Here is a 26239-nt window from a genome sequence, read left to right as displayed (position 1 = left end):
TCACACTGCACACAAGTCAAATCATGATCGAGTGTTTCTCAAGAGGAATCATTTCACCGTGTGACGCAGGACAATTCCGCTCCAAACAAATATCGACATATAATACATCTTTTTAGCTCCAGTAATAGAAAATGACCAGTATTCCCTGATTTAATGGGAAGAAAAGTGAAAGCTTTCTGTTGCCTGTGGGAAGTAGAGAAATTGAGTTTGGTAGTAATGAGAGAGTTAGTAAATGAGTCATTTCACTGGCGGTGGAGGAAATGATTTCACAGAGCTAAAACATGGATTGACTGAAATAGTATCAGAACACACTCAATACAATACACTGCCGCTCTATTGAGAGTTTCATTCAACACGGTTTAAATAGCTTATAAAATAACTGCTTAACTAAAGTCATTTCATTTTAATTTTATGAAAAGTTTTGACGGGGAATAGATGTCTTTTTTCGATTACAAATGGCAATTAGGTTTGAGGCAACAGGGCTGTTATAGCAGTATTACCGTTTTCAATTAGCAATATAAAAAGTATGATTAATGTTCATACTTTTTTTTTTTAATTGTCTAGCCTAGCCCCTCCCCCATTTATTAGGATAATTGTAATATTAATAATAATTATTATTATTATTAATATTAATATTACAAAAATAAAATAAAATAAATCTAATATTTGTATTTCTATTATTATTATTAAAAGTTTATTCACAGAACAGTAAAATTACAATACTTATATTAATGTATTCATTTGTAGTTAAGATATTATTTTATTTAATTATTTTTTTGTACTAATGTACTATAGCTACAGACTGTAGACTAGCTGACTTTTGGTTTTATTCATAAGTTACAGATAAAAAAAAAAAAAAAAAAAAAAAAAAAAAAATATATATATATATATGTGTGTGTGTGTGTGTGTGTGGTGTGTGTGTGTGTGTGTGTGTGTGTGTGTGTGTGTGGTGTGTGTGTTTACCTGGAAAGTGTAAACGCTGTGGTGTTTTGCAAAACACAATTTATATTTACTGAAATTATTTATTTTTATGCATTCGGCAGGTAGTATGTGAGTGGATCAACAGTAAAATTACAAATTTAATATTTAGTAAATGACACAAATCTGATGTACTGAAGCTAAACTGACTGTTTTGTTTAAATTGTTTAATTGTTTATGGATAAAAAAATACATTACTGACCTCAAAACTGTGTTTTTATGCACGTTAAAATATAAATATTTTATATACAGATTAATATGTAGAGTCAACAATACACAAGTTATGAAGCCATTTCCTCCGAAAGTCAGCAATGACAAACTTTTTTTTTTTTTTACTTTTTAAAAAAACTTTAAGTGACATCAGAAAGCTTTTAGGCAGACATGCCTTTAATCACATTATGGCATTATCAGTGTATTGATGATAAATATTGTTTCTCCACATCCTGAAGTTGTTTCCACTTTTGGTTCCGCTGGGCAAAAGCAAAAGTCAAAGCCAAAAGGCCTTTCACATGCTGAAATGCAATTATAGATGTCGTATTATTATGATCTTGTTTACTTACGGTCCACTTTCATGGATTGACTGATAAACAATTAGGAGATATGATCTCCATCAGTCGACATAAGCATTCAAACAAGTTCACCCTTCTGGAGAACAAAGTATGCTCTTCCAACTTTTGTCATTTTGCACTTTGAATCTTTTATATATTTTTCCCCCACCAGATACGGCTATGTTTCCCTAACCCCTAACATCCACAACACAAAAGGCAATATGGTTTACAAATGTCATTTCTGCTTGACTTGAGCTTCAGGCACACCTCCATTAACACAGAACTGTAGTGCGTCTCATTATTTACTGGGCCTATTTTCACATTTTCTAATAAACACAATCCAGCAGAATTCCTCAGACAGACTGAAGGCAATCTAGCAGAAATTCACACATGGACTGAGCCAGTTGGTAAAAATACAGAAACTGCTCGTTGCTTTAACCTAACTCTTAGCGGGTTGTAGCAAACATCTAAAAATCACTTCATTCAAAAAATCTTGATGACATTCAGTGATCCCTGCATCAGTGCACCACTCTCTTTTCCCAGCCAATCTACATGAGGATTGTTACTTAGCAACAGGTTTCTCAGCACTGCAACCGACAGCTGGCTCCGCACACTGCATGGAGCTAACAAGGGAACACAGGACAGAGCATTTACACGACCATCAATGCATTTAAACATCATGAATGTCATTGGCTAATCACAGGGCGGGCTCATCCCTGTTATGCAACACCTTAAACAATATGCTTGAATGTGCACGTGCCTGTATGTATTTAAGTATGTCTCTAAATGATACATATTCTCTTAGAAATATGCTCTGCGTCCAGTGAAAAAAAAAAGACATTAAAAATTAACAGGTTAGAAATAGAGCTTGAGAAAACTGAAACCGAAAACTCTCTAAAATCAGGAAAATCTTTAAAGACATATTTGAACGTCTACTGAAATCAAGGACAGCATCACTGTTTAATTCATCTGGTGAAGGGGGATTTACTTTACTACAAATTTTCCAAAACTGGCCTGATAGGTACATTGAATTTTGGTGATTGTTGTGTCTGAGTGAAATCATGTTATTAGAAAGATTTTGGTAGTTTTACAAAGCAATTGGTTCAAATGATTCAGAAAACTCTGTTCATTACTAGCTAAATGAACCACTGCTAAAAGTTAACCAACATGCGGATGCCTGATTTTAATATCTTGTGAAATACTGATATTGCAATGACTTAATCGAACAGTATCAAACTGTTTAGACTGAAAACCAAACCAACTCTTACCACAGAACTAAAGAAACTCACTGCTATACTAACTGATGTTTGTTTGTACCGTGGTTTTTCCCTCCCAAAATGATGTACTTTCCTGGGTGATTATGCCATTATGGAACTGTTAAAGGTACAATTGTAGGATATTTGCAGTAAATACCCCAAAACCTCTAGGCTAGTGTTTATTTTTTTTTCCCAGCTGATTACTAACAATATCTCTAATGTTTTCAACTACTTGTAAATCATGAGAAATTCCCATTCTGAACAGTGACAAGGGGCAGTGCAGATCGCCTGTCAGTGATGTTAGTTCCCCTTTGTTACTGCACTTTACTGATGTAGAAACCACATGACAACAGTGTCGTGGACAAATGCGGAAGTAGGCTTCACGACAAACTTCAACTAGAAAGAGACGCCGATCTCGCTTGTGTTTTAATCGACAAGGCGAGTTGTTTTGATTTGTATCTTTACAGAAAAACGTATGCTATTATAACGATCAATAATATTAGTATTATGGGTATACTGCCAAACGCGTGGCATTCGCGTCTCTAGACCCGCGTGATGACGCGTCTGATCCATAGTCTGATCACATCTTTGCATTTGCTTTGTATGCAATCTACTCGCGAAAATTGTTGAACTCGCGTTAAATCCATGATTTATCTTTCCGTCTGATTGATGGCCGTCAGCAGTTAGGTAGAAGACAACAAATCCCATCATTCCACGCTCTTTCTTAGCGTCATCAAACCATGCGATTGTTATTGTTTTGGTAGTGCGCCCTCTAGTGGAAGGTCCTACAAACTGTACCTTTAAGGTGTACAGCATATGCAAACAATTTTGGCCTTGAATTTAGATCTCATGTTCTTATTCTGCCAGTGTTAAAAATAATTTAATCCGCAAAAAGATAGCGGTTTCATTACAATGACATTAAATCTCTGGAGTAAATAAAAACATTAATTATTGCTTAATATTACTATATTTGAAACAATTCCAGTGTTTTCGCTTGTGTGCCTTTTTATATTTGTATTAAAATTCCCCCATGATATCTTAGCAGACATTAAGAAACACCTTGAGTTGTCTCAATAAATTGGTCAGAAGTTGGCAAACATGAAACATCTGCTCAAGCCTAAATTCACCCCAGTGTCCTCTCCATTGTAAAACAGATACAAATTTTTTGAAATCGAGTTTAATGTTTTCCAGTATATTAAGACATGTGATGATGATGAAGAGGGGCATGATAATTAGAAATGACCCACCTCTAATCTCAGTCCATCAATGAGAGGTTAGTGGAGGAGTCATAGTGCAGACTGCATGGAGATCAAAGGTTCTGCATATTCTTCATACATTGGCAATTTCTTAAATAAATGCTTTAATCTTTTTAAAATCAAAAGGTAACCTTGATCTTGATCTGTTGGAATTTGAATGACACACAATAACCTGCACTTCAGTGGACAGATCACACACACACACACACACACACACACACACACACACACACACACACACACTACAAGCCACAAAATGTAAAAAAAATTGCAATAGATTTTAATGTGAGGAAATATTGTCTTCTGCTTCAAGACAATGGGATGAATGATAAATAAACCTTAAGTCTCACAAAACACATCTTACAAAATTAATCACAAATTAAACATTTTCAGAATTTTACATTTAAACATTAAACTCTAAAATATTTACATAACATTAGTTCTTTTTTATAGCGAGAAAACATGTACCTCAATGTACAAACGATACCTTACTTTCAAAACACAGATGAATAAACACACCTATACTCCTGAGAGAATGCTGGATTATATTTTAGAGCACACCATCATTTCTTTAAGGCTGAGCAACAGAGACGTGACAGCACTTTATCACCTGGATTGAGTTTTCCCTGTTCGGACAAAAGTGACGTTTCTAAAAATCATAGGCACATGAAATGACAAACCAATGATTCCCTTTGTGCATGTGAAGAAATAATAACTCCTGCACTGCGTCACTGTGTCTCCTCTGACATCATCACCGAGAGGTTATATAAATCCACAGAGGAGCCTTCAATTATAAAACGCTTCTCTGCTGCCTCCCCATGGTGAAATCAAGTCAGCGCAGGTGAAGACTGCAGTGCAAACCTATGCAAAAGGGACTTTAAGAGCATGCACTGCTTAAAAAAATAAATTCTCATGGACCAATACATAGCTCCTAACAAAATCAGGCCAACAGAACAAAATCCTGTAGGACTGTAATGTGAATATTCATGCATGATGAAATAAGTGGACACTCTCAAATGTATTATTACTGATATTCATATGATATGGTGCTTTGATCCACAAGGGAGGATTTGTATAGGTGAGGTACCCTATCTTTCGTGGATGTTTATGTCTTTTACCTGTCCAGCAGGTTGCTTTAAATATCCCTCAGGGGTCTAAAGTTCATCCAGTATTTACAGCTCATCCGTGCTGCTAAAGTCATGAAGTATTCAACGCAGAAGAATTAGAGAATCTCAAACAATGGCCCCCAAAAACTGTCCTTAGGTCTTTATCTTTGGAATGCTGATGAAAAATTGATTGTCACTTTCGGGGCAAGGGTAACATGTGAATGGTGTTAAAGTGCTCTGTGGCATTTCAAAGACGGGACTCCTCGGAGAAGGTAAAATAGAAAAACATGGGGGAAATGGAAAACCACCTCTCTCCCCGAATCCCTTTAAATGTTAAAACTGAGATTAAATTTTAAATTGTCTTTCTTGCGTGCAATAAGCCAAAATGATTTTTCAGCCTTAAAGAGTTGGCCAATATGGGGAGCAGCAAACCCCATTTTTGCAATTTCAAATGTGTTGGTGGCACAATTCATTTGCAAATGAGTGCAATAATGGAAATTTATATACAATGTACATTTTAACAACGTATCCAAAGATGGGATTTGTCTGATAAACCTGTGACAGCAAGTGCAAATCTAAGAAATTAATGTGTAGCATATATATGCTGTCTGAATTAATCATATTATATATATATATATATAAACACATACACATATACTGTATATACACACATGAGATTCCCATTAACTTTTTTGCATGAGTTTTTTTTTTTTTTTTTTTTTTTTTTTTGGAATAATAATAAATAATTATTATTCTAAATGGTGATTCTCATTACTGTGATAGAACAAACTTTATTACAGCTGTAATAAAACACTATTTAAAGCAGTACAAAAACATTTACCGTAGTATATAAATACTTTACAATTGAAATAATATTTTACTACTATTTATACATTACGGTAATGAGAATTTAGGGGCTAGACTGTTATTAAAATAATGCCACAGAAAATAAAAACAATCCTAAAATAGGACTGATTTGACTCATTTCTGTTGATTTTGCGGTGTAATGTGACCTGGACATGTTTTGTGAGAATTTTTAGATTGTAGAAAGATGAAGAGGGCACTTTGGGTGACTTCCTACATGATTTGATAGAAGACAGAAGGGATGATGGATAAATCAGCAGAAGAAGATCTCTCCGTCCATTGAAGGCTCTGTCAGGGGCAGCAGATGTGATGCTGAAGACACAACAGAGCAATATTTGAGGAGAAGATTCATCTACACTGAACCACAATAGAAATCTTTCTCAACCAACGTAACAAATAACTGAGATTAATGCATAACACTCAGAAAGCCAGCATTTATACAGTATGTGCAGAACGGATACAGCGGTTGTGGTTTGCAGGCATTGAATCAATTCTTTATCATTATCCTGATACTGAATGAGTGTGTGTAGGTTCACAGTGTTTACCTGCGTCCTGAGGAGGCTGGCTCTTGCTCTTCTTCTTCTTCTTGTCCTTCTTCTCCTTAGATGAAGCCAGCTGCAGCAGTCGTGTGGGCATCTGGTTTTGGCCTTCTAGGCTCTGAGTTTTGCTGCCCAGGGAGAAGAGGCTGCGGCCCTTCTGTTTGGAGTCTATCCTGGACAGAGAGTTCTTCCTGGGGCTGGACGATAAGTCTCCCTCCCAGATCTCTCGCTCGATGGAGCTGCTGCTCTGGAGCTTCAGGGAGTCCTCTGACGTGCTGGAGGGGGTGCGCTGAAGTCGAGCCTGGGGAAGAAAAGAGAACAAAAAACAAAACAACAACAAAAATCATGTTAAAGTGCGAAACAAATTCACCTTCTGTAAGTTTGGAACTTATCATTAATTATATTATATATTAATATTCATTTTCAAAGCTATTATTTGAAGAATGGATATATGGAATACTAAAATTCTGTCAGATAGTGATAAGCCAATAATAACTATTATTCATGTTATGCCCGATTATAATAAATTAAAATGATGTACTATTGTACTATGTACTCGTCCTTCGGATGAGACGTTAAACCGAGGTCCTGACTCTCTGTGGTCAATAAAAATCTTTCGAAAAGAGTAGAGGTGTGACCTCGGCATCCTGGCTAAATTCACCCACTGGCCTCGGACCATCATGGCCTCCTAACACTCCCCATATCTGATGATTGGCTTCATCACTCTGTCTCCTCTGCACCAGTAAGCTGGTGTGTGGTGGGCGTTCTGGCGCACTATGGCTGCCGTCGCATCATCCAGGTGGATGCTGCACACTGGTGGTGGATGAGGAGATACCCCTGACTGTGTAAGCGCTTTGAGTGCCTAGAAAAGCGCTATATAAATGTAATGAATTATTGACTAGATAAATGTAAAATAATATTATACATGTTTGGGTTCAGCAAGTAATTATTTTTTTTATTTTTTGGAAAACAATTCTGTTAATCAGCAAGGAGACAATAAACTGATCTAAAGTGACAGTAAAGACTTAACCCCCCCCCAAAAAAAATATTTCAAATTAATGCTGTTAGTTTCTATTTAACAAAAAAACTGGAAAAAAAAACTAATGATGCTGAAAATTTAGCTTTGTCATCACAGGATTTTTTAATATATAAAAACAAAAAACTGTTATTTTAAATAATAATATATTTTTAATAATAATAATTAAAACAATATTACAGTTTTTAATGCGTTTTGATCAAATAAATGTGTCCTGCTAAGCATGAGAGACTTTTCAAAGCATTATATATTATATATATATATATATATATATATATATTTTTTTTTTTGTATATTTACCTGAGGGGAGAGAGTGCGTGTTTATTAGTCAGGATCAAAATGTACATTATGAAAATTATTCATTATTTATTTTGAAATGTTCTAATGATTACATTCAACATCCATTAAAAAAAAACTCTAACATTGGCTGATAACTGATATGATACCAATGTACTGTATTCTGCATCCCTAATTTTTAGTACTTTATAGCATGCATGTTTTTATCTCACAATAAAATGTGAACAAGACACTGTGCCAATAGCCAAACGTCTGTTCATTTTTAAAATTTTCTTAATTCTTCCCATTTTATTCAGTCATATGCAGTCAAATTTTAAGAACTAAGTCTTTTAAACCATTTCCAAACCAGTTTTTGGATGCCCTCAAATTTTCAATTAAATACTGCTTGAAAAAAGATGACGGCCTTCGGATCTCTATTCTGAGTGAATTAATATTGTATATTACTGTAGCTTGAATGTCTCACCTCCACCTCACGGAGGTGCTCCACTCTCTCCATCTCCTTCTGCAGCTGCTCCTTCTCTCTCTCCAGCCTCCTCTGAGCATCCCTCAGTCTCTCTAGATCCCTCTGATAGTCCTCCTTCCTCCCCTGCAGCTCCTGCCGCACCTCGTCCAGCTCTTTGTTCCTCCTGCGCATCTCCTCCTCCTTCACCTGCAGCAGCAGCTCGTGGTCCGTCAGCTCCTGCTCCTTCACATCCCACTCCTTAACCTTGCGCCGCTTCTCTTCGGCGTGGACGGCCTGCTGGTGCTGTAGGGTGACGGCCTCCTGACGCTGACGCTCCAAGCTGCGCTGTTTCTCCTGCTCCACCAGCGAGGGGGGGCGAGAGGAGGACCGGGACGGGGTGCGCTCGTTTAGGGCCTGACGTTGGTCCTCAATAAAAGTGTCCTGCTGCAGCACCACGGCCTGGAAACAAAATCCATAAAGTAACCATTTAGAACAAGACACGGCTGTCTTCAGGTGACACCACAGTATTAAGAATCAAGCATATGTAACTTTTGAACAGGGCCATTTGTTTACATTCAACAAATATCATCTATTTTGGATTGCATATATATGTCTTTTATATGAAATATCTTGTTCAGGTCAGAACTAAATAATAAATAACATGTACTTTGTATGATACCTCTTATTTTGGTAAAATAATTAACATCTTGCAGATACTTCAAAGTGTATGTACACTTTTGATCACACCTGTGTTAAATATACATACATACATACATACATACATACACACACACACACACACACACACACACACATATATACATACACGCACGCACGCACGCATACACTTTGAAGTATCTGCAAGATGTTAATTATATAATTATATATATAAATATTAGGGCCAGGACTCGATTAAAAAATTAATCTAATTAATTAGAGGCTCTGTAATTAATTAATCGATATTAATCGCATTTTTATCGCATATAAATATTTGACCTGAGAACAGTGAGAAGTCATTTTTTTTCACATGGATTTATAGTATACATTGAATAATGACTGAATACATAAGCTTAAGCAACAAAATATTGTTTATCTTTGTTCAACCAAGTCTAGCAGACCAGTGCAATTTTTGCCATGAAGTGTAGCAATAGCATATTTAGAAACAATTTAGAAATAGTACATTTCAGAAATTCAGGTAGCTTATAGGTGGATTGGAAACCCTGACTATTAGAAAACATCTCTCTGTTGCTTCAGAGGCCATAACATACTAAGTCCAACTCTCAATAACCTTGGCCAAAACAATAAAGAGTTCAACATAAACTGTTGCACCAACAAAATAATATATAGTTCAACATAAAGTGTAAAGTCCACGCTAGCTGCTATATGTTTTGCGTTGAGGTTATACTTGAGGCTCGATGTGCTGCAGTGATATTTCTGTAATTAATTAATCTTAATTAACGCGTTATTTTTCTTATTTGTCACATCAGCATATATAACATCGGCTGTGAGATACACACCTGAAGTGAGGTCAGGAGGTCATGCAGGTGAGTGACACCAGTCAGGATCTGCTGTCAGGAAACACAAGCCATCAAGAAAGACATTGTCATTTGTCTCGATCTCAAAACAGCATGCAAAAAAACCTCAAAATGTGTATGCTGATTGTTAACATATTTATAACTAATTATATCGGAGACTTAACCAATACAATACAGTTGTTATCATATCTACATGTTATCCAAGTACACTTTGATTCTTTGCCAGTTCTGCAAGCTAAAAACGTCATCCACACCCCCAAGATGAGCTGAAGGATAACACCCTGAACTCTAAAAGAAGCATGCTCTTCTGTCTTACCTCGCTGTTTCTCTTCTGCAGGAGCAGCAGGTTGGCGTTTCCTCCCTGTGGAGCAGACAAGCAGAGACTGCAGCTTTACTGAGCCCAGCTGAGAGTGTTTAATCAGCCCAGCACCAGACAGAGCGAGCGCAGGCCTGAGCCCAGCTCACGCTGCTCATTACACACATTACAGAGTCAGCCGATGCTGGGCGCTCCTAATGCACGCTTATTCATTTTCCACCCTCCACTGAGCCCTCGCTCCACTAATGACTCCCATTAGCTACAAAACCTGACAGCACATGTGTGTAGTAAACACTAAATGACACTAGGGGGGAGTATTGTTCTGGTTGGGGCTGTTTATTGATAGGGGTTTTCATGTTGTTTTAAAATATTTTAATAAATATATACCCACGCTGAAAAAAAAACAACATAAAAAAAACAGGAGTTTATAGTTATTATGTGACATTAATTTAGAGCAGAAGCACAGCAATCATTAGAAATTAATATTTTTAAAAAATAATCACACTACTTTTAGTCAAAAAGTGTAAAAAAGTGGTTGTAGTGTAAGAAAAAATGTGGAAGACTGTATAAAATACTGAATTTAAGACCAGCAAAAAGCTTCCAGTTGCATCAACTAAAGAAAAAAAAAAAAAATTAAATTATTTTTATTAAATTGAATGTGTCATGCTTTTAAGATTGTTCTGACAACTGATTTAGATGTATATGATTTGTGTGATGCTGTTCGGACTTCAATATTCAGATTTATTCGCTATTATCTTTTGCATTCTGACTTTTGCATCAATAACTCCTAGTTACAGCTAATTAATAGTTAGTTAAGATTAGGTACTGGGTAGGAATAGAGATGCAGAATATGTTCATGCAGAATATGTGCTTTATAACTATTAATAAACAGCCAATATGCTAGTCATCTGCATGCTAATAAGCAAACTAGTTAATAGTGAGAATCGTTCCCTAAACTAAAGTGTTACCAATATTTCTCATGGAAAAACAGTTTAATACTATTTAATTATTATAGAAATGCTTTTCAACTTTAAAATGTCCTTACTGTCACTTGCTGAAGAAATGCTTTAATTTCTTTCAAACAACAACATATCATACAGACCCCAATCTTTTGCATATATTTTATACATACATATATATACATATATTGAATTATTAATATAGTAGAAGTAATTTATTGTAGGTTTCATTTTAAATTATTCAGATTTAGAATGATATACTCAAGATTGACTTCTGTATATTTCAATATATATTGAAACAACAACTCACATTGTAACTAAAAATTCAGGCTTTATATTTATACATTCAGAATTATGAACATATAAGATAATATAATGTTGGACCAAAGCTAATACTGCTAGACTTCCTACCTTCTTCAGAACACTGTCAGATCCTGTCCTCCGAAGATCTTCAGCTTCCTCTTTGTCGCCATCTACAGACACAAGACACAATGACAGTGAGCAGAATCGACTCCGTAACTGTGCTTTATATACAGATTTATTACATTGCAACCATCAGCTGCACTGCCGGATCTGAAGCATGAGAGTAATCATAATGAGTAGATTAAATGTCTCACGTTTGCAGATGTTTATCTGGTGGCTGTCAAACCCTCCGAAGGTCTCGGCTCTGCGTGGCAGACACACGGGTCCCATGTTCCCCGGAGCGCAGGCCAGCTGCTGTCCCACCACCCCTCCCAGACTGCTGTTCACCAGCGCCTGCAACATCTCCACTGCCACAAACACACACACACACACACGCACGTCACTAACCGCATTACATTAAGTGAGTTACTAGTCCTGGAAGAACATTACAACTGGAAATGAGATGTTGCCACAGCTGCCACCAGACACAAATGACTCATAAACAACACATCAGCTTTCAGACAACAGGTGAGGAGCATCTGAAGACGCTGGTGGCATTTCTTACCCTCTCTGAGAGCGTCCATCATGATGGGTTCCCCCTTGGGCACGTCCTCGTTGTTGGCCCTGAAGAGCATTTTAACCGCCGAAGCTGTGTCGTCGGACGAACCGCACATTTCACGGAAAAGCTTCATCTTCTCCAGCAGGAGTGAAACAATCTGTTCATCCTTCCTCTGGAGCATGTCTAAGACACACAGGAGTTTGTGTTATTTGCATATATATATATATATATATATATATATATATATATATATATATATATATATATATATATATATATATATATATATATACACACACATACATATATTTCCTGCACTACTATTCGTGATGAAGAACAACACCATGTCAAAAGATTGCTTTTATTTCTAATTTTAGGCTTAAGAATTGATTAAACTAATTAGCTTGCATTGTCCTTGCTGACTGCATGTCACAAACAGTACAAAGTGATTCACAAGCAAATGACTCTTTTGAATCAGTTCATTTTAATCAAATGGTCAAAAAGACTTACAAATCAGACTCAAATCTTGAGTTACTATTTAATGTGGCTTAAATGCTTGTACTTTCATAAAATTGTTAATGTTCTATACACACACACACTCCTAAACAAATCAGTTGTGATTATTTATTTATTCTCTAGATAAGAAATATATTACTTTGAATAATTGGAATAATTTGGGGAAAAAAATTATAAACTGAAAAATGAGCTAAAGTAACAGAGAGAAAGGAAAGCTGCTCACCTCTCATTTCTTTTGTTTTTGTTTCGAGTAGCTTCCTGTCTTCCTCAGTTTCACTCGGGATCCCCTCATCATCATCCTTTTGTCTGTGAACACACACACACAAAAAAGAGAACCTTTAATATATACTGGTAATTTCTGAACAATACCATCATTAATAATAAAACATTCAAAATTAGTAATTTTGATATAATTAAAATATTTAATCTTTAATTTTTTTAAGAGAACTCATTTTAAAGCCATAACCATAGCAAAAAATATTTTCTTTTTGTCTTTCTGTAAAATATCCATAAATGGCGATGATCAAGATGACTGAATAAGAAAAAAAAAGACTGTTTCACTGTTTCACTGAATATATCCTAATTTAATGATGCTCATGCTTTAAATGAGAAAATTAGTTTGTTGATGCATTGTTAGATTTATGCTTGGCACAAGAAATAATTATTACATTGAAGCAAAAAAAAAAATAATTAGCAATTTTGCTCCTCAAATAAATGCACCTTGTTTTTAAGCCACGATGCAGAGGGAAGTATGCGAATATCTGCTACTCACATTGAGTTCATGGCGTCCTGAATCAGCTGCATCCAGGTGTTACGTTCCTCTCGGGAACTGGCGTGAACCTCCACCATTTCGGGGTTTGCGATGCCGGCGGTGATGAGGAAGAGACCTCGCTCCTCGTGGGCCACCTCTCGCACGATCAGCTTCTGCAGGGAGATAACAGTGGCTCGCTGGTCCTGTTGATGAGAAGAGGAAGAGGGCGGAGTGAAGCAGAGAGAGGAAGAGAGATCAGAGAGACGGTAAATCAGCTGATTGAACCAAACTTCAACAACACTGTAGTGTAAAATGTGTATTCAGTCAACCCTTGTGTTTGCTAACCTGAAAAAAACTCTAAACCCAAGTATTAAAATTAATGTCACATTTGTGTTACGGAAATTTTATTTAATCTAATTCTTTGCTTTGATAAGGAGGCTAGCTTTTCCTATTATATTCTGGGGGTTTTAAAATAAAGCATCATGAACAAAGAATGCCATGAATAATTATAATAGAAGCGCATTATTAAAAGAAATCTTAACACTTTATTATAAGGTATAAGGACACTTTTATTAAATATAGTTAACTAAGAATGAACTATTTCTACAACATTTATTAATCTTAGGTCAGGAAGATTTCAACATAATTTCAACATATACTCATGCATTTTTTAAATCAAAAGTTACAGCTTCAGCGTGTGACATTAAATATAAAAAACTGATATCAAATCACTTACCAGAGACGCAAAAACATATTTCTGGTCTTTTTCTTGGAGGAACACAAAGACATCCGAAAGAAGGAGTGCATGGACATCTTAAGATAAAAACAAAACAAAAAACAGCTGTTACAGTAAACATTAAATTCTACAATATTACATTTTTATATTTAAAAGAACAACAAATTATCTAATAATATTTGTGGAAATATGCAATATTGTATGTACCTTTGATAAATAATTTGTATGTAAACTTATAACTTAGTTGGTAAATATATATATATATATATATATATATATATAAATATTTATAAATAAAAATACAATTAAATAAAATGACAAAAAAATATATATATATATTTACATTGGTGATTTTGTCCCCTGTGATGATTGAAATAATAATTCAATGTTAACTTCCCATTAATTACTGGCTAGCTAAATGGTTTAATTACCTTTTCCTTCAAAATGAAAAATGTCATTACACTCACACATCATTAACAAAGCCCTGAACAGATTTCAGCACATGGGATCTTAAAGATGTTGATTTTTTTCGAAACGGAAGAATCCCTCGTTTATAAAAGCTGTGAGAGGTGGAGAGTTTTCTCTTCTATCTACTGCTGAAGAAGATTTAGGGTGAGAGAGTTTTACCCTTCAGTCGTCCGGCAGCGTTTTTCAGCTGGAGAGGACCATCATGGAGAAGCTTGCGACTGCGCTGCAGATCCTCTCGGGCGAACATCTGACCGTTCTTCATGCGCGTGATGGACTTGCTGTCTGTACGGCCGTGGATTTCTTTCAACCTTTTCTTCTTCTCATGCTCATTCACTTTACTGTCCACTGAAGCGATGATGTCTTTCACCAGCTGTAGCGCCTGCGTCAAGTCTTCAAAATCCTTCTCGTTCTCTGCACAAGCACACATACGCTCAGGTTCAGATGAAATTGAGTTGTAAGAAATTCCTATAAACAATAAACCAGTCTATGTTGTTTCTTTATAGTCTCAATCAAATCCTCTTGAGAGCTATAAGCTCCTTCTCAAATGGCCCCTGAAAAGGATATTTGCTATACTTGACACTCTTATTCACTTTAAAACCTCTTTGTCGGGAACGTGACCAAAAAGCCTTTCAGACGGGCTGTGCAACTGTTGATGATTTGCAGTGAATGTGAAATGTTTACACGCTGTGTCTCTATGAGGATCTGTTTGTCTCATTTGTGTCTAGATATCATCATCTCTGTGTTTTTGTGCAGATCGGAGAAGTTCAGGACCTTCAGAAGTAGGCAGTGATGACTCAATCTGTCAAATACAGTACCCGAAAAAAAAATATATATATTTTTTTTTAACTGACACTATTGTGAATGATTATTACAATTTTAAATAATTGTTTTCTATTCTTATATAAAAACAAATTACAGTTTTATATTTAGAGGAACAAATAATAAAGCAAAACTATTTATATGGACGTGAACAATGTTTAGTACTTTATGTATCTTTGATGGACATTTTTTTATTTTAATCTTGTGATTTGGTAGTAAAAAATAAAATAATAGAATTAAAATACTATAGAAATTTCTACATGAGCGGATTTGTGCCCCTTTATGATTTTTTGTAAAACGCGATTATAAATATTTATTTTAAAATGTAATTTATTCCTGTGATGCAAAGTTGTATTTTTCAGCATCATTCCTCCAGTCTTCAGTGTCACATGATCCTTCAGAAATCAGTCTAATATGCTGAACTAGTGCTTGAGAAATATTTCAGAAAAAAAAACGCCCAAAAAAAATAGCATTTATTTGAATATTATATTATAATATCTTTTGTAATATTACAAATGTCTGTAATGTGCATCCTTGCTGAAACTATTTTCTTTAAAAATAAAAAAATAATAAAAAAATCCTGCCTACCCTAAGCTTTTGAATGGTAGTGTAATCTTCTTTTTTTTTTATTGAACAACTATTGGGAATGGGACTGGATCACATGGGTCACAAGTGAATTAGAGCTCCCACAAAATATGCATTTTCTGCTATAATAACCATTTAGCCCAAACACTACTACTAAGAACTGATTGATCGATTTCTTATATTATATATATATATATATATATATATATATATATATATATATATATATATATATATATATATATATATATATATATATATATATATATATATATATATATATATATATATATATATATATATAACCATTTTGTGGTGGCCTTCATAAGATGCTCGAACCCCTGACAGCTGGTGACTGAATCCAATCAGAGTAAATCTCACCTTTGGTGTGCAGCAGGATTCGCTGTAAAAGCACCGGGTACTTTGTTATCCTCTGAGTCACCAGTAATATGCACTCTGGGATGCCCATACGCCGGACAACACTGCTGCTCATTTTTTTCTAGAAACAAGAGCACATTGAGGACTGTTAGGTATCTCTGTGCATTTAATGGGAAGAATGACCAACATAATAAAGTGCAGCATTTACCCTGATGAATGCCTGGAAGCGTCGGTCTCTGGCATGCAGCTCCTTGTAGAAGTTCACTGCTTCACTGTGTCGACTGCAAAATTTGCCATAGATTTTCTTCATGCCTTCTGCATTGGAGTCTGAGAACTGAAGCATATCATGTGACATAAATCAACACAGGAGCTTGGATATGAACAATGAATCTGCGGTCTATATCAAGCTGACATCTGCACGTCGTACTCAACAAGACGTCTTTATATGCTAATAAGTTACAATACAAGGCAACATTACTACTCACAAATGTAGTATAACAGCGATTTGCAAAGGTTTTTGTCAGCCAAACCACTTTAATCTAAAATATTTACCCTCAGACTTTAAGTTAACATTTTAATAATTTAACGACACATTTGCATAATCACAGTTCTTTGATGTTGGTTAAAGGTCACATGACATGCAGGCAAGCAAATAAAATATTTAATCTGTTAAAAAATACAAATAAATACATAGTCTAAACAATATACATTGATTATGTATTATATTCTTGACATTTATTATTTTCTTTCCATTTTTAGGATGTAATTAATTTTGTAATTGATAATCTTTGTAGAAATGCTGTAAAATAATAAAGAAATACATTTTTTGTTTGTTTTCATACTTTAAAATTTCCCTAATAACATCTGTAATTTCAATTACATTTTATGAGTTTTCAACCCTCACAGGAAACTTTGTGCATTTTTACTTTCTCAAAAAAACTAATTCTGTATGATTTATAAGCGTTTTGAAAAATGGGGACATGGGTTATGTCCTCATAAGTCACCCTCTCCTTGGAATACCTGTGTCATACCCATGTCATTATACAGAGTTGTGCCCTGATGTGACACAAAAACAAGAGCACACACACACACACACACACACTCAAACACCCATACCTGGTTGACCAGCACATCTCCTATCCTGTTGATTATGAATCCGTCCGTTGCTTCCAGCTTTGCTTCCTTCTTCTTCTCCAGCAGAGCGCTGAAGAAGAACGAATGGAGTTCCAGGAGCTCGTCCAGCATGGGGAACATCTTCTCCACCGCCTGGACCTCCAGCTGGAGATCTCTCTGCAGGCCCTTACAGTACACATCAGACATGATCCGTAACGTCCGCAGGTGATGCATCTCCGTCTGGACCAGCTCTGGATTGATAAAGGAACAGGATGTTTAGATCCAGACATCTGCGAGTGCAGCAGTTTGCACGCTTCTTGCTTTCAGAGCAATCAATGGAGATGTAGACTCCTTGAAAAGGAAGAGATTCCCATGTGTAAGTTGTCAACTACTTCTGAACTATTCTCTTCAACTGTAAACATCCACTTTGAATTAACTTAAGTTAGTTGTTACTTTTTACCTATTGTTGATCAGAGAAACTAAGAGCAACTATTAGCAAACAGCTTTAGGACTTCAAGTAATAAACTTATGGAAAAGTTAGAAAAATCTACTTGACAATAAAAATTGGCTGTGCTTTCAGCAAACATAATAAAATAAGATTAAGTACAAAAGAATTATAATCTATACTTGTGGATCAAAGTTCAACAAGCTATCATACTGAAGTTAGTGAGTGTTAATGTTAATGTTGTACATTAGTGAAGTTATATTGTATTATTTCACAGACTTTCCCTCAAATCAATTGAACTTTAACTTTTTTACATTTAGATTGTGGTCCATGCAACCTTTAAAATAGCGTTTATCTGACAAAACGGAAGTAAACATGAATAAACATTTAGGTCAAAACTTCCACATGCAAAAAAAAAATAAAAAATAAAATAAAATTGCAAGAGTGTTACTTTGGTATCACTGATAAACTATTATAGTTTATTATTTAGATTTTTGTATTGACCTTTTTCTTTAAATTTAAAGTGTTCATAATTTTTTGTTTTTTTTTATTGGTTATCGTTTCTTCAAAAGTTTAAGTTATTTTAGTACATAAAGTTAAACTAAATGAACGTGCTGCAATAAAATAAGTTTACATTTTTTTGTGGTTTTAGTTAAGTATAATAACCCACTATAGCATTTTGCATTACCAAAATTTAGTCAGAGTAAGTGAATAAAAACTCACAGAACAGCAGATGCTTATAAAGAAATGGAAATTGCATTAAATTCTACCATAGATGACATCTTGTCTCTTAATGACGTCCTTCTTGAGTTGCTTCAGATATTTCTTATCTACAGTAAGGCTCCAGGAATCGGCCTCCAGTTCTTTAACATCTGCTTCAAACTCTCCCATCAGCCGGCTGTCAACCATCTCAGTTCCTATTAGAGATGCAACAATACAGTTAGCTCACGGTTCAATAAATATCTCAGTTTTTGGTTTGGTTCGCATGGCGTGGCACATCAGTGTGTGTTTTTTTGTTATTCTACGCTTTGGCGTCAGGAGCAGTAAGAGGTTAAATATTTATTTCTTAAAATTCCACTGCACACAATCTTAGGGTACTGTAAAATATACATAAAATAAATAGACGGTAGTAGGAATGCATGGTCAAAAAACTATTTCATTAATAGTGAAAGTGAGGAATGACAGGAAATAACTGAGTGGAAAAGAAAAGGATAAAAGACCATGAAGCCACAGCTCTGACAATTAATAACCTATTCACTCTCCCCTAAAAGATCTCAGCTTGAAAGCTCTTTGAAGCTTTTGAGAGGGCAAGAAATTGTACCTGGTATTATACCGGGGGGAAATATGTCTGCTTACCTTCATCTAAAGACTCAGTGGACGCTGTAACCTTGTGGGGTTTGTGGAGAGAGTCTGTGGATTGAGACAGATACCGCATGCCTCTTAGAGGCATATCGTCAAACCTACAGGAAGAGGATGAGGTGGTGTGGTTATGACAGAAGGTCAGTAAGGTCAAGTGCCCTAAAGACAGATTCACTGAAGATTCTGTTCATTTGTATGTTGGGAATGGCTTACTACTGTACCACACTTCTTCTGCTAAGAATGCAGCACCCATGTTGTCTATATGCACTGAACACCCATATAACCTACAGTATAACATTTGTCCAAATGTGTAGAATACTGGGGTAGAGCCCACAAAGGAAGAAGCTTCATTTGATCTGATTTTGTGTTTTTTTTTTAAGAGTATTTCTACTTAGTGGCTAATTTTATTTAAGTTTCAACTCAAAAGTAGATCCAAAAATGCAATATTTGTACATACTGCTGAGAAGATACCAGTTATCTGTAAACATGCAACATGAGGTAATGGTCACACTTCAGTTTGGGGACCAATTCTCACTATTAAATAACTATAAACTATGTTTTTTCCTCAATAAACTCCTAGTTTCTTATTAATAGCTAGGAAGGTAGTTGTTAAGATTAGGTATTGGCTAGGAATATGAGATGTAGAATATGCTAATGCAGAACATGTGCTTTATAACTTCTAATAAACCGACAATATGCCAGTAATATGTATACTACTAAGAAACTGGTTCATAGCCAAAATTGATCCCCACACTGAGGTAATTTTAATTTATTATACTGTACATTTTCATAGCCATCTTTTCATAATAGTTGGCAGGAAGCAGCATATTCTGTGCAGTGTTAATTTAGTATCATTATATACTATTAAAGTATTTATTTAGATTTTGAATTAGCATTTATATTTATTTATTTTGGAAATATTTTGATTCAGCTTTACCTTATTTTTATTTCCGTTTAGTTTGAGTAATTTTAGTTTAGTTTTACTTAAGTTTGGCTCAGTGGTAGAGCATTGTGTTAGCAGAGCAAAAGGTCATGGGTTCAATACCCAGGGGGAAAAATATAGCCTGAATGCACTGTAAGTCAGTTTGGATAAAAGCGTCTGCTAAGTACATAAATGTAAATCATATTAATGTAAAAAATGTAAAAAAAAAAAAATGTAAAATATTAATCTATATTTAACTAGGTTTATTTCAGACAGAATGATTTTTCATAGTTGTAGTTTGAGATAACTATTACAAACATATCCAGTAATTTCATTCTCAGTTAAAACCTGAGAATACTTGTTGGTATATGTGTTTAGGAACTAACATTGCAATGTTGTTGATGGACATGCTTTTCGAGAGGTTGCTGCCGTGGAAGGGCATAATACTGGTGGCTCGTCTGGACGGGGCAATCACCGAATGCTCCTCTGGAGAAAAGATAGCAGACCAGGGACGATCCCGCATTGTGGACGCTACACACACACACACACAAAAATAATAACTCACATGCAACATTAAGATCAGCTGCCATAAAAAAATAAGACTATACAAAGAGAAACAAAAACAACAAACCCACATTTTGTTCGCAGAGTGACGGCAGGCATATTGGTGGACTCTGGTACAGCAAACTGTTGTTTACGAAACAGAAAAAAGGAAGATATTTTAAACAGAAGACAAGGCAAACACCTTTCTTGACATGTAACTGAAAGAATATGGTACATTTTAGAATAAAAAAACAAAAACATATTATACCTGCATTCTGCTTTTGGGACAAACTGGGATGTTTTCTCTACAACTCTTGTGAACTCTCACATTGCAATCTGCATAAACACACGTCAAAAGAACACATTAGGAAAGTACTCACTTCTTTGATAAAGATGCTATATTACAGCGTTGCAGTATAATATTTCAGTTTGCTACCCAAGCATAAACACAGCTTTTTCTCTTTGCAGAGACTTCATGTCCATAACCAAACACAAGGGACTGATGTAGCTGGAGGTCTATGTTTGCTATTTTGCTAATCTGGCTCATGGTCGAAGTGTTAAAGACAGTTGGGCTTATGCTTAGGAATTCCTTCCAGTAAGGAAACTCCACCAAGCACACACAAATTAAACCCCACGAACATGACAACAAGAAACACACTTCTCTCTCTAAGAGCAAGAATCTAACCACAATGATCTTCAGATGCTTCCTGCAGAAAATACAGCATTAGTAAACACAACAACACTTTCAAACCCCATGAGAGAACTAGTTATATGTGTGATCGGAATTAATTAAACAGTATATTTTCTTTGTTTATTATTTCTTCTTAGCATAATTTTTTTTTAATAATTGCCATTACTGTATGTTATATCATTTTTTATTTATTTATTGTGTTATTTTTATATAGATCTACAGTATTGGTTGGTCTAGAAGGCTATGGACAGATGCTAAAATAAATTCATCGAGAACTTACGGGACATTTATACACCTAAATGTAAAAAAGCATCAAACAAACAAAGAGGAGGGAAAGGAATAAAACAATACAACAAAGACTTCCCCCTACATGAATACGTTTTTCTCTTCAGCAGCTCCATGAGGAAGTGAACAATGTTACCAAAACTGCTTCCTATTTTTAAGCAACGAGTCTTTTGAAATACATGACACATCAGTTCAGACATCTTTAAACCCCCTTAGCATTTCTATTCTGTATTCATACTGATAATCAAAAGATATTATATGTGTCCTGCACATACTACGCATGATTCTGCTATTTTTCCTATTTATCACTGCTTTGTCTGTACCCAAAATAAGCACTGTACAAATAAAGGTAATACACAATTATACTACACAATGTCTTTGCATGTGAAATCTAGTTTAAGGGAGTAAATAACTCAAACGGCGGTTAATACCAGAGGTGCAATGCCGAATGGCTTCTTACTTGTGCAGCTGACAGTATCTTTAGTGTTGAGGGTTTTGTTGCATTGCTGGCACAAAGCTGGATGCAGCAAGTTTGACGTGCTGAACACGTGTCCATTCACTGATTTCTTCTCTCTCTCTTTGGCCTCTCGGACTTTCTCCCGATTCTTTTCCTTTTCTTTTTCCTGTGCCAGAAAAGGAATAAGAAATATTACAATAGGCGACAGACTCGGTGCTTAAATATGCCAGGCACCGTAATGCCCATCATAGCTACTTTAGTTTAAACCCATCAACTCGAACTGCTCATCGTTTTCTTTAATAGCATTTCTGCAAAGTAATTTACTGCACCAACCTGTCGTCACGTTCTTAAACAAGGTGCTTGTTTGCCATTACTAAACTTTACAGGACAACATTTTAAAGGATGAGCACCCCAGATCAGAGCTGATAAGTATGCTAAACAAGAGAAGGACCTTTAGTTGGAAACCCTATTATCCACAGCTGCTCATTTGTGTAATATATTAAAAAAAGAAAAAAGAAAAAAAGGTGCGATGTCATTTCAAACTGAGTGCATTTTCATTGTGATTCAGACAGTTGTGCATAAACATCCTCTAAATTGTTGTCAAGTTCTCCTGTAACAAAGTTCAGCTTCCTGCTTATTAAAACAGGCCTCCAGTTAAGCAACTGTATAGAAACAACCATTTTTGGCAATAAAAAGCAAAAGTAACATACCATCTGGTTTATTCTAAACTTTAAATATTCATTTAAATTGCACACGGTTATAAATATGTATCTTTTTTTAAACAACCGTCAATAATGTGTCAGGTGTGGATGAAATGCACTGAAAAGACCATCGCTATGACAAATAAACAGTGAGCGTGTCACTGTTAGGCAACTAAGGAGTTCAGAAAACGTGAACATCTAGAAGTGTGAACAGAAGATACACAACAAAAAGTCAACGGGACAAATCATCGCTCTCGTCAAAAGCAGCGATTGAGATTTGGCTTACCTCTTCTCCCTTCAAGGTCCTTATCTTCTGATAGCGGCCCTGCACCTCGCAAAACTTTCTATATAACATTACTGTAGGAGGCAGAGCCTTTGCAAGACTCTCTACCGAGACAACAAGTTCAGCATCACCTCAGATTCGGGAGGAAGTGACTCAACCCGAGCTGGGAGGTGCTGTGACTCTTACTTCCTTTTTTATTACACGGTCATTGCTGGTCTAAGAACGGCAACGTGCTGATGAAATCTGTACGTTTTGGTGTAAAAACACCCTTATGAAAACATTTCTAGCCGATAGACGAAAGCCTTTCAGGGTATAAATTCAATGTGTAAAGTATTAAATTGATTTGAATGCTTTATTTTACAAAGCACAAAATGTGTAAACGTGAAACTAGGCCAAAAATATCTTGACTTTTGGCAAGTTTAGAGTATTAATAGGATGTCAATTCTGAAATGATATATGCAAAGTAGCCTAAAAATAAAAAATCTGTGCCTCTTCCCATTATGTCTCTGCAGTTTGTAAATAAGGTACTGGCCCTTTAAAATGCTAAAATGCTGAGCTAACATTAAAGAATGAAACATTACCGTGCCTTCTCTTCCTGTCTTATTTCCTCTAATGCTCAGAAAGAACCTGACAACATTTACTTCTTCATTCATTTTAGTACCATGGTAAATTCCTGTCTTACGTTGACTGACTTTGCATCCAATCATCAGTATGAATGAAAAAGATGATCTAATCTACATTACTGGTATAAAGGAAGTAAACTGAAAAAACTTGACAACAAAAGTTGACATACTCTGGCCTTCTTGTACATTTTGTTCTTCAAGTAGCTGAACGTCCGGCTCACTTTGGTGGTATTTTTTTCAAAATCTCCTCTTAAAGGACCAGGTTCCTCCTCTGTGATGCTAAAAAAATAAAAAATCAAGATATAAATGAATACAATACTCTGTTTCCACAAATGCCTAAATGAAATGAGCCAAAATAGTCATGGGTGTCTGACCTGTATCCCATTGAGCTGGTGGCACTGGTGAATGACGTCATGCCTGTAAGTACACAATGGATTCAAATTAGCTTCGCCAACAACAAACAGCCTTCGTGCCCGGTGATAGAGCCTGATTTACGTACACATGCAAAATCATCTTTTTGCAGTAAGAGTTAGTGCTAGGTCAAGCAATTTAACCAGATTAAAAGAAAAAAAAAAATATATATATATATATATATATATATATTTATTTATTTATTTCTATTTATACACACACACACTTTTTTGGGGAATCAATAAAAAATGCTGGGGAATTTCTCACAATAATATCTAAATATGATTGTAAATTTAAAGGCAGGGGTAGTAAGATAGGGCTAGTTCAGAATATGACCATGTCCAAGGGTGATATAGCTAAATGTATCTCTCAATATTTTCACAATATTGATATACACTATTGATGATACTTTTACTTTGCCTGAATTTTTTTTTTTTTTTTGCCACCTCATGAAAAGACATGATCTGCATACCTGAAACAGCTATTTTTGAAAAAGTACAAAGTTACGCAATATTGCCTAGTTTATATAGTCAGCATATTTTCGTTTTTCAAAACCAACATTAACGTTTTAATGAAAACTGAAACTGAGAATAAAATGTTGGTAATTAAATTTGTGTAAGTAGGCAATGTTTTCCAAGTCTTTTGTTAAGTCTTTGGTACTTTTAATTGTGATGATTTTGGCTAATATTTAACAAAAACCCACCAATTCACTCTCTCAACAAATTATAATACTTCATAAGACCAATAATAATAAAAAAACATTTCAAGTGAATTGTTGGCCTTCTGGAAAGTATGTTAATTTACTGTACATGTTCTCAATACTTGGCAGGGGCTCCTTTTGCTTTAATTACTGCCTCAATTCAGCGTGGCATGGAGGTGATCAGTTTGTGGCACTGCTGAGGTGGTCTGGAAGCCCAGGTTTCTTTGACAGTGGCCTTCAGCTCATCTTCATTGTTTGGTCTCTTGTTTCTCATTTTCCTCTTGACAATACCTCATAGATGCTCTCTGGGGTTCAGGTCTGGTGAGTTTGCTGGCCAGTCAAGCACACCAACACCATGGTCATTTAACCAACCTTTAGTGCCTTTGGCAGTGTGGGCAGTTGCCAAATCCTGCTGGAAAATGAAATCAGCATTTTGAAAAAGCTGGTCAGCAGAAGGAAGCATAAAGTGCTCCAAAATTTCTTGGTATATTGGTGCAGTGACTTTGGTTTCCAAAAAACACAATGGACCAACACCAACAGATGACACTGCATCCCAAATCATCACAGACTGTGGGAACTTAACACTGGACTTCAAGCAACCTGGGCTATGATCTTCTTCACCCTTCCTTCAGACTCTAGGATCTTGGTTTCCAAATGAAATACAAAACTTGTTCTCATCTGGAAAAAGGACTTTGGACCACTGGGCAACAGTCCAGTTCTTCTTCTCCTTAGCCCAGGTGAGAAGCCTCTGATTTTGTTTGTGGTTCAGGAGTGGCTTAACAAGAGGAATACGACAACTGTAGCCAAATTCCTTGACACGTCTGTATGTCTTGACCCCAGCCTCAGTCCATTCCTTGTGAAGTTCACTCAAATTCTTGAATCGATTTTTCTTGACAATCCTCATAAGGCTGCGGTTCTCTCGGTTGGTTGTGCATCTTTTTGTTCCACACTTTTTCCTTCCAGTCAACTTTCTGTTAATATGCTTGGATACAGCACTCTGTGAACAGCCAGCTTCTTTGGCAATGATTTGATTGTCTTCTGGACATATGGCATGTCACAATATTCTAATTTGTTGAGAAAGTGAATTGGTGGGTTTTCATTAAATGTGAGCAAAAATCATCACTATTATAAGAACCAAAAGATTTAAACTACTTCAGTCTGTGTGCATCAAATTTTATACACGAGTTTCACAATTTGAGTAGAATTTCTGAAATAAATAAATTTTCCCACAACATTCTAATTTATTGAGATGCACCTGTATGATAGCACTCTTTTATATGGAGGATCATACTTTTAATTTATTAACTGAGTGTATATATATATATATATATATATATATATATATATATATATATATATA

At 35.5% G+C, this 26239-nt stretch overlaps 1 protein-coding gene across 6 annotated transcripts in view; it reads right to left on the bottom strand.

The window, feature by feature from the left end:
• Window positions 1–6128: 6128 nt before the first annotated feature.
• LOC113085541 (A-kinase anchor protein 13-like) overlaps window positions 6129–26239 on the bottom strand; it is a 39715-nt gene continuing 19604 nt past the window's right edge. For 5 of the 6 annotated variants that reach the window (XM_026255180.1, XM_026255178.1, XM_026255181.1 and 2 more), the window contains 23 exons: window positions 24143–24185; window positions 23939–24047; window positions 22165–22327; window positions 20997–21064; window positions 20821–20872; window positions 20572–20716; window positions 19261–19364; window positions 18675–18821; window positions 17463–17710; window positions 16555–16680; window positions 16350–16467; window positions 14724–14975; window positions 14097–14173; window positions 13382–13563; window positions 12833–12915; window positions 12100–12276; window positions 11750–11902; window positions 11544–11605; window positions 10174–10218; window positions 9840–9890; window positions 8344–8781; window positions 6554–6848; window positions 6129–6320 (listed from right to left, as the gene is read on the bottom strand). In XM_026255180.1, the coding sequence (XP_026110965.1) occupies window positions 6262–6320; window positions 6554–6848; window positions 8344–8781; window positions 9840–9890; window positions 10174–10218; window positions 11544–11605; window positions 11750–11902; window positions 12100–12276; window positions 12833–12915; window positions 13382–13563; window positions 14097–14173; window positions 14724–14975; window positions 16350–16467; window positions 16555–16680; window positions 17463–17710; window positions 18675–18821; window positions 19261–19364; window positions 20572–20716; window positions 20821–20872; window positions 20997–21064; window positions 22165–22327; window positions 23939–24047; window positions 24143–24185 (3197 nt within the window). In that variant the 3' untranslated portion in view covers window positions 6129–6261. The remainder of the gene's footprint in view (window positions 6321–6553; window positions 6849–8343; window positions 8782–9839; window positions 9891–10173; window positions 10219–11543; window positions 11606–11749; window positions 11903–12099; window positions 12277–12832; window positions 12916–13381; window positions 13564–14096; window positions 14174–14723; window positions 14976–16349; window positions 16468–16554; window positions 16681–17462; window positions 17711–18674; window positions 18822–19260; window positions 19365–20571; window positions 20717–20820; window positions 20873–20996; window positions 21065–22164; window positions 22328–23938; window positions 24048–24142; window positions 24186–26239) is intronic. The other variant, XM_026255179.1, reaches the window with a different exon arrangement.

The sequence above is a fragment of the Carassius auratus genome, unplaced genomic scaffold (genome assembly GCF_003368295.1).
Source record: "Carassius auratus strain Wakin unplaced genomic scaffold, ASM336829v1 scaf_tig00041806, whole genome shotgun sequence".
Taxonomy (NCBI): domain Eukaryota; kingdom Metazoa; phylum Chordata; class Actinopteri; order Cypriniformes; family Cyprinidae; genus Carassius; species Carassius auratus.
The sequence above is the reverse complement of the archived record's forward strand: the minus strand, read 5'-3'. Positions and strand labels throughout refer to the sequence as shown.